At 42.7% G+C, this 17,198-nt stretch overlaps 1 protein-coding gene across 1 annotated transcript; it reads left to right on the top strand.

Annotated features, from left to right (window-relative positions):
- The first annotated feature begins 6,463 nt into the window (after positions 1–6,463).
- atxn1b (ataxin 1b) lies at positions 6,464–16,517 on the top strand. Its single transcript, XM_066683991.1, has 3 exons — positions 6,464–6,595; positions 12,077–14,210; positions 15,749–16,517. Exons 2-3 carry the CDS (start codon positions 12,300–12,302, stop codon positions 16,295–16,297), a joined length of 2,460 nt encoding a protein of 819 aa, XP_066540088.1. The 5' UTR covers positions 6,464–6,595; positions 12,077–12,299; the 3' UTR covers positions 16,298–16,517.
- Positions 16,518–17,198: the final 681 nt, after the last annotated feature.

The raw sequence follows: 17,198 nt of genomic DNA, 5'->3' as shown, positions 1-17,198 counted from the left end.
GAGGTCTAACAGTGTGGATAGATGTGGGTTCACTATCTGGCAAACAGCAGGTCACTGTCTCCCTCTCTATCTATGGGTTATAACTGATTATAATTGACTTTTAATGTATCATTCATTCATTCATTCATTATCTGTAACCGCTTATCCAATTCAGGGTCGCGGTGGGTCCAGAGCCTACCTGGAATCATTGGGCGCAAGGCGGGAATACACCCTGGAGGGGGCGCCAGTCCTTCACAGAGCAACGCAGACACAAACACACACACACACACACACACACATTCACTCACACCTACAGACACTTTGGAGTCGCCAATCCACCTACCAACGTGTGTTTTTGGACTGTGGGAGGAAACCGGAGCACCCGGAGGAAACCCACGTGGACACGGGGAGAACACACCAACTCCTCACAGACAGTCACCCGGAGCGGGAATCGAACCCACAACCTCCAGGCACCTGGAGCTGTGTGACTGCGACACTACCTGCTTCACCACCGTGCCGCCCACTTTTAATGTATTTACACCATAATTAATAAACATTAATTAATTGATTTTAAACCATGTAAATGTAGTTTTAATGTAAAACCGTACCCAGCCTCATATATGAGTTTGGTGAGGGAGATAAAGAGGCAAATTGGCTTTCTACAGAGGAAAACATAATTACACTCAAAAGTGAAGAAAAATGACTGAGAACCCTGGAATCACTCTCAGGAGTATTTAGTTTTGTGTGTGAGCCCATGTATATGTATGTATGAGGGTGTATGTGTGCTTGTTTATGTTATTCTGTGGAGAGTACATTCTTTTGTAAGGTTGTGCATATCTGTTGGTGTATATAATGAGAGTGTATTTGCCTGTGTAAGTGAGTAGAAATCAATATAACTGTCAGAAACTGCCTTTCCTTCCTTACATTTCCACACACACTGCCATAAGTATGTGAGTTATTCATTATTCAAGAGATGCTTTTGTGGTATTGGGTATATGATAATCCTCTGGCATAAAGAGTGGAACAGTTAAAAGATACAGGAATAGAAGTTTTAACAATGGGTGAGTGAGAAAATTGGATTTACAATATATGTCTAATAATGTTGTGAAATTTGAAGGGTCAATAATAATTTCTTCATCCAGTCTTGTGAAGAAGTATGCTGATAAAATATGCTGATAAACTGTGGGAGATATTTAAGTAGTTAGATTACTGTAAATTTACAGTACAGTACTATTTACAGTAGTTAAGCTTCAGTAAATTCAGCAAAACTATCTCCCACAATTTATCAGCACTGTCTCACTTCAGGGCATACCTACAAGGGACATTCAATAAGTACTTGTTATCCATATATCTACTAATCCTGCACGTCATTTTATAATGGTTGTAAAATTACACTTTCTAAGTGTCAGATTTCCAGCCCCACCCCTTCTGTCTCTATCTTGTTTTCCAGTTTTGTTCACTTTGTTTATTTTCACTTTCTTTTTGCCTCTTTGGCTGTGTCTGAAATGAGGAAGGCAGCTACCTCGATGCCTTGCTGTCTGAGTCAGTCAGTGCCTTAGAAGGCAGTATTTTGAAATTAAGCTGTTTGTAATGAATCACATTTGAGGCAGAAATATTCCAGCATGATTCCAGGACAGTGCTCGCCAAAATAACTACCGTTTTAAAGATACTGGAGCCGAAAACAGGCAGGGTTTTATACAACCTTTCATTCTTCCCTCAGAATACTGCCTTTGTAGCCAACATTCTGTTTTTTTTTCAGACACACATTGCTGTGGCCGCGGTAGGACTGTCCTATGAAGACTCCATTTTTGTTAACCTGAACACAAATGGAATGGTCTAAGGAGGCTACGTCGTGATGTCACTGGACAGGTTTTATCTGCCTTGAAGCACTAACATGGCTGTAAGTTAAAATAAGTTGTATTTGGTTATTAATATTATCCTGCAAGACAATACTATTTAATAATATACATTAAAACTCATACTTCAACCTATAAACACTCAAACTTCATCTTTAAACCTTTACATTTCAACTAGAGATAGTTTTCTTAATTAGTTATCTTACACTTTACAAGGTCTTTAAACCATGTAAATTGTTCGTGCTTTTGTTCCTGGTTAATCCTTTATAAAATGTCCTCAGCATGTAACGAACGAGAGCTCCGTTACAATCCTATTATGAGCAAGAATTGAAATCAGTTAACTTTCGAAGCGACTGGTTTCCTCAGTTCCCAAAATTTATTATAAGTATGGAAGCAAATCTGTCTCATCAGACTTTGAAATATTACCACCTTTGAACTTGTAGCACTGAATTTTTTTGCACTGAAATTATGCATCTGAATTTTTTTGCACTGAAATTATGCATCTCAATTTTGCTGCTTTTGAATTTAAGTCTTCAGATTTATACCTCTGAATAGTTTGTTTCGAAATTATGCATCTGAATATAATTGCTCTTGAATTGAACTCGTGAATTTTCAAGAACACGTTTTCACTGTTATTATTCAAGGTTAATAAATTTAGATAAAAATATTCAAGCTCAAAAAAATTCAAACAATATACTTTGAGTTTCTCAAATTCGGTAGACGAAATTCAGATACCAAAATACAAGTTAAAAAACATTCAGAGTACACATCCGGGATACAAAGGATGAGCAATCGATTCATTAGGATTTTTTTTCACCTTTCAGTGCTACAAATTCAAAGGTGGTAATATTTCAAAGTCTGATGAGACAGATTTGCTTCCATACATACCAAAAACACATGTTAGTAGGTGGATTTGTGACTCAAGAGTGCCCATAGGTGTGTGTGTTTGTGTGTGTGTGTGTGTGTGTGTGTTGCCCTGTGAAGGACTGGTGCCCCCTCCAGTGTGTGTTCCTGCCTAGTGCCCAATGATTCCAAGTAGGCTCCGGACCAACCGTGACCCTGAACTGTTTGTGTGTGGTTACAGACAATTAATGAATGAATACATTTTCTCAGTTTCATCATTTAAAATTTTGACATTGTACAGTTATAAATTCATTTGCACAATGTTCCAAGCTTTTAGGAAATCGTATGTACTTCATACCTACACCCGAACCTTGTCAAAAACCCTCATATATAGAATCTTTTCAGTCCAATTTGCCTGGTATACCTCCAATGAGAGGCATTGAGGAGGCATCCTTACCAGTTGCCCGAACCACCTCAACTGACTCCTCTCAATGCGAAGGAGTTGAATAATAAATGAGATATTGCTTCCAAGAGATAACCATGGCCTCAGATTTGGAGGTGCTGATCTGCATACCGACAGCTGCAAACTGTTCAAGTGAACGCTGGAGGCCTCCATGCGAAGAAGCCAGAAGAACAACATCATCCGCAAACATCAGAGGTGCCACCTACCGAGCTCCTTGACAGAAGCCTTCCTGTCCAAGGCTACACCTCGCCACACTGTCCATGAATATCAGGAACAGGAGTGGAGACAAGGCACAGCCTTGACGAAGTCCAACGGCCACAATGAACAAGCTTGACTTACTGCCGAGGATGCGAACACAACTCAAACGCTGAGAGTACAAGGACCGTACGGCTCGCCGGAGTGACCCTGACACCCCATACTCACAAAGCACCTCCCACAGAATCTCTTGGAGAACATGGTCACATGCCTTCTCCAAATCCACAAAACATGTGTAGAGTGGAGTAGCAAATTCCCACACTCCCTCAATCATCTGTGAAAAAGTATAGAGTTGGTCCATAGTTTCACGGAAAGAACAAAATCCGCATTGTTCATCCAAAATCCTAGGTTCAACTATCGGATGGATTCTACTTTCCAGCACCTTTGCATAGACTTTCCCAGGGAGGCTGAGAAGTCTTACACCATGATAATTGGCACACTTTCCGATCCCCTTTTTAAAAATTGTAACCACCACCCCGTTTGCCAATCCAAAGACACTATTCCCGAGGTCCATGCAATATTGCAGAGGCATGTCATCCAAGACAGCCCCACAGTATCGAGGCCCTTCAGTAACTCTGGGTGAATCTTATCCACTCCTGGGGCTTTGCCGGTTCTTGGGTTGCCGCCATAACAGACATGGGCAAGCTTTTGACCAAGCTTCCACAATGGAAGTCTGGAACAGGATCCATTCAGACTCCATTCCCCCTACCTCCTCTGGAACATGTCAGAAGTGCTCTCGGAGGTGAGAGTTGAAATCCATCCGGACAGAGTCCCCTGCCAGCTTTTCCCAGCACATCCTCACAATATATGTTTGGGTTTACCAGGTCTGTCCGGCAGCTTTCCCTGCCATCGTATCCAACTCACCTCCAGATGGTGATTGGTTGACAGCTCAGCACCTGTCTTTACCCGAGTGTCCAAAACTTATGGCCTCAGATCAGAAGACACAACCACAAAGTCACCCAGGATGCTCTGGTACCAAGTACACTGATGAGCAACCTTATGTTTGAACATGGTGTTTGTTATGGACAGACCATGACTAGCACAGATGCCCAATAACATTACACAACTCAGGTTTAGATCAGGCAGGACATTCCTCCCAATCACTCCTCTCCAGGTTTCTCAGTCATTGCCAACGTGAGCATTGAAGTCCCCCAAAACCATAGAGTCAGTGCATGGAATCCAGAACTCCACTCACTACCTCCAAGAAGGCTGAATACTCTGAGCTGCTGTTTGGTGCATATGCTTCTCTGCAAGCCGAAGCTGCATTGAGGAGACCCTTTCGTTTACTGGGACAAACTCAAACTGTACAGCCGCCAGCCGGGGACTTGTGAGTATACCCACACCCGGCCGGCACCTCTCACCCTGTGCAGCTCCTGAGTAGGACAGAGACCAACCCCTATCGAAGAGTTTGGTTCCAGAGTTCACACTGTTTGTAGAGGTGAGCCCAACTATATCTAGCTGATATCTCCCAACCTCATGTACCAGCTCTGGCTCTTTCCACTCCAGTAAGGTTACGTTCCACGTGCCAAGAACCAGTTTCCGCTGCCAAGCTCCATGACGCCAGAGGCCCCTTTGCCCCTGCTCTGTGCCCGATAGGCATTGCACTGCACCCTTACTCTGGATCTTGCGGGTGGTGAGCCCACATGATCTCCTCACATTGCCTTTTTGGGCTGAGCCCGACCAGGTCACGTGGGCTGCCTGGCCACAAGACGCTTGCCGTTGAACACTACCCCCAGGCCTGGCTCCAGGGCTAGGTCCCAGTAACCCTCTCCCGGGCAGGGTACACTTAGTTCTATCTGTTGTACTCATAGGGTTGCTTCTTGGTTTGTGTTTGTCTGGATCTTCATTCCAGACCTGTATGCCATGGGAGACCCTACTGGGAGCTAACAGCTCCTGACGACATAGCCCATAGCCCACACAAGCCCTTCCTCCATGACAAGGTCCCGATCCAGGGAGGCAAATGAAAACAATAAAATGAAAATGCAAATACCGTTTTGCCATTTCTTTTTTCCAAATATTTGCACAAATATCACGATAGAATTAAAAATTAAATGAAGCAACTTAAATGTTTCTGACATAAAAATAAAATCCACAGGTTTTTCTGGCCATTGCAAGAAATCTGAAAGGATGTTGAGCTCTCAGAAAGCCATTAATGAGAGAAAGATAATAAATATAAATTAATTAATTAATTAACTAATAAAAAAAATCAGATGGTGTTTTCAGAACAATGGTCTGGCCAAAGCGCCCTGGCCTGTGATGTGTTGCAGACAGATTGTACCATGAGCCGAAATAGGAAAGTGTAACCAATGAATGAAAGCTGCAATAAAGTCAAGGGCCTGCCAAAATAAATCTTGTGTATTTTGATATTTTTTTGGAGCCATTTAGGATTTTGGGTAATTTACTGTTACGTATAGGTTTCCTAACTCTACACAATAGAACAAACAAGGGATGGTCTCTGACTTTTGCACAGTACTGCTTGTGTGTTTCTGCAGTGAGTAGTACATCCCTCCTCTGTGTGTACGAGTCTCCTTGCTTCTCTCCTCCCCTTGCTTCCTCCCTCCCTCCCTCCCTCCCTCCATGTGTAGTCTGGGTGCCCTGCCAAGTGGAGTGTGTTTTTTGAATGAATACCTGATGAGGCTGCTGCTGAGGCTGAGTGGAGGGGGTAGGAGGAGGAGCTGCATTCAGTAGAGCACTGAGCATGTGTGTGTGTGTGTCTGTGCGTGTGTAGAGTGAGCCATAGAAGCAGAGAGAGAGAGAGAGAGAGAGAGAGAGAGAGAAAGAGAGAGGAGGAAACGCTGGCAGTCCCATTGCCTTGCATAACATACGCCGAGCCTCCTCACAAGGGGCTTGATGTGAAAAGACAGGGAGCTTTTTTAAGACAGGGGACCGCAGAAGGGAGGCTGAGAGAGAGAGAGAGAGAGAGAGAGAGAGAGAGAGAGAGAGAGAGAGAGAGAGAGAGGCAGCAAGGAGGAAATAAGGAAGGAAGGAAGGAAGTAAAGGGAAAGGAAAGCAGAAGCACTGGACATGGATCTGATCTTATGATGAGACTGGACAAAGGATGGTGAATCGAGGATAGAATGCTTTAGTGCTTTTGCACTTGGCAGGGGAGAGAGAGAGAGAGAGAGAGAGAGAGAGAGAGAGAGAGAGAGAGAGAGAGAGAGAGAGAGAGAGAGAGATATGTTGGCTCTACTACAGAAAGGTAAGGCTCTGCACAAAGGAATCCTCACTATGACACTAGACCTGTTTGTGCTTCATTTGACTATGTACTGAAGCTTTAGCATTAAAAACATTGACATTTCAGTGCTCCAATATCGTGTTAGGCTGCTACAATGTTATTTTCAAACTATATTTTAATCCCTAGCATGTTGGCATGCAAATGTGTGTTTGTGTCACTCTGTATGTTTGCACTATTTTTGCTCGTTGAGACAGAGAGAGGAAGAAAGAGAGACAGTGACATGCAGAATAGCAGCCTGTAGTCATTGTAAAGCAGCAACAGCTCTGTTTGGATTCATGTCTAGCTCAGGACTCCCCAGCCCGCCTCTTAAAGGGACAGAGCGTCTGCTGAAAAATAATAAAGGGTCGCAGGGACTGCTTGCTTCAGAATGAACAGCAAAACACTGTCATTTTGCCTTGGAAAAAAATAGGGATTTGTTGTATTTAGTTTACTCGTGGCTGAGGTCTTGCTGAAGGGTAGTGCTCCATTCCAAGCTGTCTGTCCATTCATTTCTGGGAATGACATCATACGGTTTGGCGTCCCCGTGATTGTAACATTGGGAGGCTAGTAGTTGCACTAGGGCTGCAGGAACAAAAACACAAGCTGCAATGAGGGGACCATGATATGATTATAGATTGTAAAATTACTTGCACATTTTGGACCAGCGCATATAACATCTGAGTCATGGATGCTCATATTTCCACACAATATTATTAGCCCTACATTTTGCAAGCCTTTGCGATATTACTGTTTCAAAAGGCAACAAATGATACCACACTGCATAGCCAAACATTGTAGACACCCCTTATAAGTACTGAACGTATATCACCATAGCAGAGCATTGCTAATAGAATGGGAGCTATGAACCTGCAGCACATGAGCCTTGGTTTACCATGCTGAATGCCACGCATTGGCTAGAGGGCTATAAAGCCCATGTCACTGGGCTGTGGAACAGTGGAACTGAATCTTCTGTTCTGCCTAATCACTGGGATGAGTTGGATCCAATACTGACCATCTTGACCTTGCTATATTTTATGAGTGAATGCAGTTCAATTCTCACACCAATATTCCAGCCTCTTCATCTAGAGTTTGAGTTATGTTTACATAGCAAGCCATGATATATAAAAACGCTTTCATTGGACACCTGCTTATCGACCATTTATTCTGAAATATATGGTATTAAAAACAACACCAGTGATCTTCTGCTACACCTCACCCCTGATCCCCTATGTTTTTTGGCTGTGCTCCATGGACCTGGTGATGTCACATGTCAAGCATTCATTCATTGTCTGTAACCCCTTATCCAGTTCATGGTCGCGGTGAGTCCGGAACCTACCCGAAATCACTGGCCATAAGGCAGGAACATATCCTGGAGGGGGCACCAGTCCTTCCCAGGATGACTCACACCTACATGGACACTTTTGAGTAGCCAATCCAAATACCAACTGTGTTTTTTTGTACCATGGGAATAAGCCAGAGCACATGGAGGATACCCACACAGACACTGGGAGAGCACACCAAACTGTTCACAGACAGTCACCCAGAGCCGGGCTCATAACCTGGAGCTGTGTGAGACCGACACTACCTATTGCACCACTGTGCCCCACTTTGCTGTTCTAAGAAAGCTTTAGACCAGATATTGGAACATTGTTGTTAGAAAGTATGATTACATTCATCCAATAAATCATTAGTGAAATAATGGATGATTAGTTTCTGGATTAGTTCAGCTCATCCCAAATTACTGGATTCAGCCCCACTTTAAATAACAGAGACCCACCACAGACCAATGCTGAGGGAGAAACATATACACCTCTAGCCAACACATGGCATTGGGAATGGTGACCTTAGGCTAATCTGATATATGCTATTGGTCAGTGCATTTTCATGGGCATTATACACGCTATGCATGCAAAGTGAGTGCTCCCTAAAGAAGCTAAACCATTGGACATATAGTTTGCATACATAGGGTTCTGTAGTGGAATTTCCATATGATTTGCTTTGTTAAGTCTGTGCTTTGGCTAATGTAGTCTGAAACCCTGAAGAAAGTTATTCTTATGTTTGTGTTTGGGCTTCTAAAAGGGGTATGCATTGGTTTTGTGTGTGTGTGTGTGTCATGAAGTGGGGGCCCAGCCAGCTATCTGCAACAGGGCAGCAGTGTGTGGCAGAGCAGGGATGATACTGCTGTGTTAATCTCCCTGACCCTGTGACCAGTGTGTGTGTGAGTGAGTGAGTGAGAGAGAGTTGTGGGTGGAGTCTCAACAGTTGCTGAACCATCTGCACTTGACGTGAGCAGCAGTAGTTCTGGGAAAGTCAATGTTCGGTTGGGACAGTTGGACAGAAGACTCTTATGATTAAAATAGAAATAGCCTGTCTGGACCTGTCATATATATAACATTGCTTATATTGCTATGAATAAAAAAAAGCCCTTACAGAAAAGATTGTTGTAGTTGTAACTGAGAACAGGAAATAGATCAAAATTAGGGGGAAAACCCAAGCAACGAATGTGCTGTAGTTCTGTTGGGTGCTTTAGAGCCTCAACCTTGACAATGCAATGAAACCAGTGCCTGAGCCTGAACCTTTTTATAAAAGTTTGACAGATTTCTTCAGTAAATTGTAAGGGTCTCTTCCAAAATGAATAGAAGGCAAAGAGCTTGAACAGTAAACACTGACAGTCTAAGGGTTCTATGATCATTTAAGAAAACAGAAGGGTGGTCTCGAAATTTTACATAATAGTGTATGTGTCTTGCATATCTTAGAATACTGTATTTTCAAATTGCACCTTTACAGATAGTATTATAATATTTTTTGCATTTACTACACTTGCGTCTGTATAGTTTGATGTATTATGCTGTGTGACTAATGTATTATGCTGCAAGTGTAACATGGGGATGCATAGGCTATCAATCCATTGTTCTTTGTTTGATGTGCATGCTGCAGCGTGTGTTAAAGTTCATAATAATGGTGTGTGTGTGCATGTGTGTATGTGTGTGTTTACATGCGCTTGTGTGCATGTGTGTGTATTTTGTATCATACTGCATGTACAATAGACTATAAAGAACCCTGACTGTGTGTAGAGTAAGCTTTAGCAACGGAAAGTGGGACAGTGATTGGTGCGGATCTACAGTGACTGGGGAATCGCTGGCGCTGCCTCCCTCCCTCTCTATCCCTCTATCCTCCTATCCCTCCCTCCCTCTGTTTCCACCATTCCTCCCTCACTCCATAACCACGCTAGCTGCAGGCAGTGCTCAATGTGGGTCAGGAGAGCCAGTGCACACGCTCTTTTTTACTCTCCCTTTCTGTCGCTCAGGTGCTTCCTCTGGCTGGGGCAGGAGCTTGATTTTTACACACTTCCACTAGCTTTATTTTCCAGTTTCCAGTAGACAGTGATCCAGCAGTGTTTACACATAGCCCAGGCGTTCCTGTGTCTGTGAAAGAAAGATTGCATGAGAAGGAGGTCATCAGGTTCAGGCCCAGGCAATTTTCACACACTCCATTTTATCACCCTACAACACACAAACACAGGGGTGCCTACAGTACACACAAGCACACATACAGACATATTGGTATTTTCTAAAATGCCAGTTTACCAGCTACTACCAAGACTCAGATTCTATTTTGCCATGCATATCGTTATAGAAGTCTTAGATCACTCTTTTATTTTTTCATTTCTTGTGAAAATGGCCAAAATTTGGGAACAAAATGTAGCAAGACCACTTTTTTTCTCTTATACATCTGTAGAGATAGAGTCATCAGAGTTGTTTGCAGTCTCTGCATTTCTCAAACACATTCAGTTATGTCAAAGTATCAGGTCTTGGATGATCACTCAATAGTTTGGAATCTACCAAATGTACTAATTGGCACAGCAACATTGCTGGAGTTTTTAGATTTTGTGTACTGTAACAAAATGACAGATTGCAGATATACATCTGTCTTTAATAAGGGTCTTGTGTGACAACACTAATATCCAGGTCTAAAGAGTGTCCAACGTTTCATGAGTATGGGACAAATACAACATTTTGCCTTCAATCAGATATTGTAGAGTACAGAAATCACATCTCAGGCCAAATCCCATATCTTATTTGTAACCCTACGCCTTTCATTCAAGTGTCATCTTACGTCTTGAAATTAAGTTTCAGGGTGTCATGCTTAAAACCTTCCCCTGCATACAGGATGACCCTTCAAATGCCTGATATGTCATCAGAACACAAATTTAATTTTAGAAGAACTACTTCATTCCCAGGCTACTCGCTGTGCTCTGTATGGAGCTCTGCCAGACTGCAGTGATATCAGAAGACTTTAGGTACAGTTTTAGGTATAGTTTTAGTTTCAAAGCCTTCAGAAGTGTTCCACAATCATATATTATCACCCCCTCCAAACTCTTCTGTAATATGGAGCTGAATTCAGCTTGTTTTTCCATGGCTTTTTGTTCAGACCTTCCAGTTCCACATTAAACGCTGTAGTGTCGTCAGGCCAAAATGTAAATGCTTCACCGTTTAAGGTGGAACTGGATATTTACAGCTAATACTAGTGATGCTTTCTGCGTGTTATGACGTAATGGGTCATAATACACTAAAACTATATCAAACTAAAATAATTAAATGGTTATATTTTTTAAAGTACAATACACTGACATCTGTGGGTTTCTTTTGTTGCTGCGCAGTGTCTTGCAAGAGATTTACCAGACGTTAATAACCCTCTGTTTGGAGTGTGACTCTGAAACATCTCTTTTTGCAGGGCCATTTTATCTTAACATACACTTCTATCCTAAAAAGAAACTGAGATCCCTCCAGTTAATTAAGAGGTAGGGCCAGGGGGAAAGTGGGACTGGACTTGAATAGGCTTAGAAACTTGTTTATACTCAATATAATATCCAAAGCAGTTGGGATTCTTAATCAAAACGGCAAACTGATTGATGTGCACATTCGTAGAAATATGGTGTTGCATGGGGTGTGTTGTACACTATGCTGTAAAATTGACCCCCACCCCCTTAATGGAGCCACTGCGCTGTGATGCAAGACAAATTTCAGAGACAATAAAGTTTGTTGTATTTTATTGTATGATCAAATGTCTGTGAATCCCCAAAACCAACAAACAATGCTTAAAGTTTACAAGTTGCATAAGAAATCCATGTGATCTAAGCATGTACATGTACATGAACAGGAACTTGTTTTATCTGTTAATCTGACAACAAATGCATCAGTGTCAACTGTTATTGCCTATAGTCATAAAATGTGATCTTAAGTGGACACTGGAGAGACTTCTGAGACATATTTAAATGCCCTGTGTGAACAGTGAAATATGACTGAGGTCAGCTAACTTGAACTGAATGAGAGAGAGAGAGAGTGAGAGAGAGTGAGAGAGAGAGAGAGAGAGAGAGAGAGAGAGAGAGAGAGATCTGGTGGCAAAAGTGCAATTATAATTTTGTGATTTTATTTATTTATTTATTTATTATATTTTTTTATAAAGGTACAGGCAGCCAGTAATAAACAGGGGATGGATGGTTCCATGGACAGCAAGAATACATTTCTGCTCACAATTAATCCCATTTGTTGGCTAAGAAGACAAAAAGAAGCAGAATTGTAAAAGCACATATAAAGCAAGAGCAATGGCCTTCTTGACACCCAAATCCTACTTGTAAATCCCCACCATCCAAAGTAGGACAACACAGGAGCTGAGGACCCTAAAGATCATGAAGTCCAACCAGGAACGCAGTAATGAATGCTTGCCTCCAAAGAAGAGAGAGATCCTGGCACTTGAGGAAAGACAGGTGCTGGTAGCATCAACCGTGAGTGAAAGCCAGAGTGGAGAGAACCTGGCATGGCTTGCTAGCGTGGCTAGCATGGCCAGCATGGCCACGGTTCCCAACCATGTTCCATCACAGAGCAGTACTGCTCATGTTGAGAGTCCTTCACCATCAGCCAAAGCCCCAACTGTTGTAACAGAGTATCTGCCAGAGTCCACCTGTGCTTCCACCAGCTCCTTATCATCATACAGAAGCTCTACACCCAAAGGAAGCTTCTCTGGGGCCACAACAATAACAGCCAACCCTGCTGTCCTTTCCTCAACATTTGCTCAAACAGCAGGAACCATCCAGCACACGCAGTTGCCACCTAATCTACAAATCATTGGACCCTACACTGGCTACATCTCCTCCCAGATAGTTCCAACGGCAGCAAGCCCATCCCAGTCATGTAGACCCACGCAGGATGTTTACACTGCTGCAAACGTCATCTCACAAGCTTCTACTGAAAACTCACAGAAGCAACATATGATTTCAGCTTTGCCCAATATAGCCCACTCCACAAGCCAGTGCATCCAGGTAGAAAGTGCCCCTGTTGGCTTGACAGTAACCTCCCCAACTTCACAAGTGCCCCTTCAACTGCATCCTCATTCAGCTGTACTTGCACCTCATGGCCTGACACTTGCTCCTTCCCAGGTACTTGTTCATTACACTGATGGCCTTGTCGCCAAGCACCCTGACTCTCAAAATAGAGATCTGCAGAATGGGGCTTTGGGAGAAGTGACAGTGGTCAAGCATGGCACCAGTGTGGTCAAGGGAATCTCTGGCAAGCCAGAGAGCAATGAGAGCCAAAGGCAAAATCACAACCTGGGTCTCCAGGCTCCAACTCAGGTCTTGCTCCCTGCTGAGTACACAACACATGAGAGTGCAGGATACCAGACATCGCTAATGCTGGTGTCAGGCAATCACCTGGTGGCCAATAATAGCACAGAGCTTCAGAGTACCCTGGATAAAGATCAATCTGCTCTAGCTCGGGTCGAAAGAACAGGACTGTCTATGATGGAGCCAGTTTCCAGAATTTCCTCCCTTACTCTTTCATCTTCAGATGGTCTAGCAGCTACTCTCTCCCCTCATTCCCTCTTACAGACTTCCCCCACTGCTCCCACCCAAGAACTTTCCACAAGCCTGTATTCAGCCACACAGCTGCCCATTATAGGATACATCACCAGCACATCCGGGGGACCCCAGCAAGCTGTGGCCAGTTACCATAGCAACCTCCCACAACATCTAGTGATCTCAGGCAGCCCTTCCCTTCTTATTCCTGTGAGTACTGGCAACGTTAACACATCAACCGCTGAGGCAGAAGTTACTCGCTGCTCCATCCCTACCATAAACCCTGCCAATATACCAGCTGCCACAGGCCTGCCTCAAGCCTACATCACAGCGGCCACACCTACAGTGGCAGCTTCTGTCCTACCTAATGGTAAAGAAGTCACTGGACCTGACGGTCATCATATAACTACTGCAATACAGAGTTCCACACAGGTGCAACTGCCTGTCTTCTCCACGGGTGTAGTAGCATCTCCTGCTTCCGCTCCCAGTCCAGCTCCCACAGTCCCCCAGAACGCCCCCTTATCACCATCATCAACCCTGCCTCCATACTTCATGAAGGGGTCTATCATCCAGCTGGCAGATGGGGAGCTTAAGCGAGTAGAGGACCTGAGGACAGAAGACTTCCTGCAAAGTGCAGAAGTCAGTGGAGAGCTGAAAATTGACTCCAGCACTGTTGAGCGGATAGACTGCAGCAGGACACCCGACGCGGTCATCATACAGTTCTCAGTTGGTGAACACAAAGCACAAGTGAGTCATGTTATGTTTCAGCGGCATCATACATTTGGCCAATGTGACGAAATATGGGCCAGTTAGTAGAAAAGGATGTGGATCTTATAAAATTAAGTAATACACTGCGCTGTAACATCAGGTATTGGCACAGGTGTACTTCAGTCATAGTCAGGAGGCCGCAGGCCAAGTCCTGAAGATCAGTAGACCAGTTCATTTAACAACGTTAAATAGACCCATTCCTTCACCTGTCTTTTAGCCCTTTTTGAGCCAGCCTGTGTTTGCACGAGTTTTGATGGGAATCATTATTCAAGATTCGGGATTAACTTTATTATCATTCAACTGTACACCAAGGTGCATAGATGAACTAAATGACATGCACTGGGTTCATCATAAAAGCACAGCACACTAAGATAAAAACCTATAAAATAATAATAAAAGTAATAAATAAATGAGTATAGAAATATAGAGAGCCTAAAATAGATACAGGGCGGCACAGGGGCACAGTAGGTAGTATAGCGGTCACACAGCTCCAGGATCCTCGGACTGGGGTTGTAGGTTTGAGTCCCACTCCAGGTGACTGTCTGTGAGGAGTTCAGAGTGTTCTCCTCATGTCTGCAGGGGTTTCCTCCGGGTGTTCTGGTTTTCTCCCACGGTCCAAAAACACACATTGGTAGGTATATTATCGACTCAAAATTGTCCATAGGTGTGAAAGTGTGAGTGTGTGTGAACGTGCAAAGGACTGGCGTCCCCTCTCGGGTGTGTTCCTGCCTTGCACCCAGTGATTCCGGGTTGGCTCCGGGCCCAACGCGACCCTATACAAATATTTAATATAGCCCATGCCAGAATTACACATTATTACACATGCCAAACTTTGATTTCTTGGACATTGTAATATTGCACATTACGATACTGTTAAATTGATAACACTTCGAAATATAAATATGCGTTAATATTTTGCTGTTTTGTTCAGAACTCTAATGGCAATTTGTTAGAAGGAATCGAACCCACAACCTCCAGGTCCCTGGAGCTGTGTGACTGCGACACTACCTGCTGCACCACTGTGCCACCCTACTAAATTAAGTTGAAGGAGAGTATTTTTTAATGTGTTTCCAGAGCATTTCTGCTGTGCTTGTGAACAAGAACAGCAAAGAAAAGTAAAACAGAACATGCTTTGATACTCTGACCCCAGCCCTAGAAAACATACAGACAGAGCATTTTCCTGTTTTTAATACCTTGCGATTTTCTTTTCTGTTTTCAAATCAGAAGCCAGAAAACATCTCTGTTGCTCCATAAACCCTTAATCTCTGTGCTATTTCTTGGGCTTCTTTAGCTGGACAAGCCCACAGACACCTTCAGGGTTTGTGCTGAAGAAACTACTATTTTTTTGTTTGTTTGTTTCAGCTGGGAATTAATATTTCAGGTTTTGGGATCTATTTCTTGTTGGAAATTGCAGGCCTGCAATTTGTGTAACTAAATGTGGTATAATATGCATTTTGTATACAATTTGTTTGGCATTATTGGGTAAAACATTTTGTTTATTTGTCTCTCCTCTGTAGGTATGTGTGGAGGTGCTAGTAGAGTATCCTTTCTTTGTATTTGGTCAGGGATGGTCATCATGTTGCCCAGATCGCACTACCCAGTTACTGGCATTATCCTGTGCCAAGCTCTCTGTGGGTGATGTCTGCATCTCCCTCACTCTGAAGAGCTTAAAGAATGGTGCTCTGAGTAAAGACCAAACCTTTGGCCCTTTGAAGAATCACAGTAATACTCATCTGAAAACAGCCAAAACCAATGGACAACCTGAACAGAGGCCAACTCTGAGGGAGGATCAAAGGGATGGAACGATTTTTAGATCAGTAGAGGAACACAAGTTTGAAAGTGCTGGGCCTGAGAGTCTTAACTCTGGGAAGGGTGTGATCTTTTCAAAGAACGGGGAGGGGAAAGTTCATGGAACTGCGGGCCGCAAAAGAAGGTGGTCTGCTCCAGAGAAGGGTGAGGTCGGGAAGTCACAGGAGAGCAATCGCCCTGAAACTCTGCCCAAACTGTCTTTCCTCTCGCAGGAGATAAAGGTAAACATAGAGGGAAGGTCCAGTATGGGCACCTGAGCTCCTTCAGACTCTCTAAAGATACAAGGGTAACTGTGATCCAGTTTCACAAATTCGAAATATGAAATAACCTCTTCTATTCAGTTATATGTTGTGTTGGCTGGTGACAACCATTGTCTAAAAACTATATATATTGTCCTCTGGACAAACAAAATACTCAAGTCTCTTAGTTATCCTCGTAAAGACCTTTCTACATATAAACATAAATGCAGCAGGACAAGAACACCAGGATTTATTTTTGTGATGTTCAGTTACCTTCTCATGATAGTTTCCTCTTTTTTAGATTAATGTAACATAAGCTAAATTTGTGTGACAGTATTTACACTATGTGTTTTTGTAATAAATCATATAGATGTGTAGTTTCTGACTTGGGGCATATATATATATATATATATATATATATATATATATATGTTTTTTATTTTTTCATTAATTCCTTCCTTAACAATTTGCAGCACTTAATCTATTTCATGTTAGGTGTAGCATCCTTGTATTCCAAATCAGTGGCTTGAATTTATATGGACCAATGGGTTGGAGGGACTGTTAGATATTCTGTGACGACTTTGGTTAATTTACAAAGTATTTGGAGCTAAAATTACTATATATCTTTATCAAATAGAGTTACTATTACTACATACATATAATTAAGAGAACCTTTTATAAACAAGTCCTGCATAAATAAAGGCCATTGTGCAAATTACTGCTCTTGCATGCAGTTTAATTGGAGAATAAAGATTATATAATAGATTTGCAGCATAAAGGGTAATTCTGACAATTCTGCTCATTTTTGCACTGAGATGTAACTGAAGTCACTTAGGTTATTTTACGTTTTTATTTTTTGTTTTTTTTGTTTTGTTTTTTTAAATGAGAAATACAGTAATGCAATGTAGAAAATGGTCTC

Source organism: Hoplias malabaricus, chromosome 10 (genome assembly GCF_029633855.1).
Source record: "Hoplias malabaricus isolate fHopMal1 chromosome 10, fHopMal1.hap1, whole genome shotgun sequence".
NCBI lineage: Eukaryota > Metazoa > Chordata > Actinopteri > Characiformes > Erythrinidae > Hoplias > Hoplias malabaricus.
This window is presented reverse-complemented; position numbering and strand designations above follow the sequence as displayed.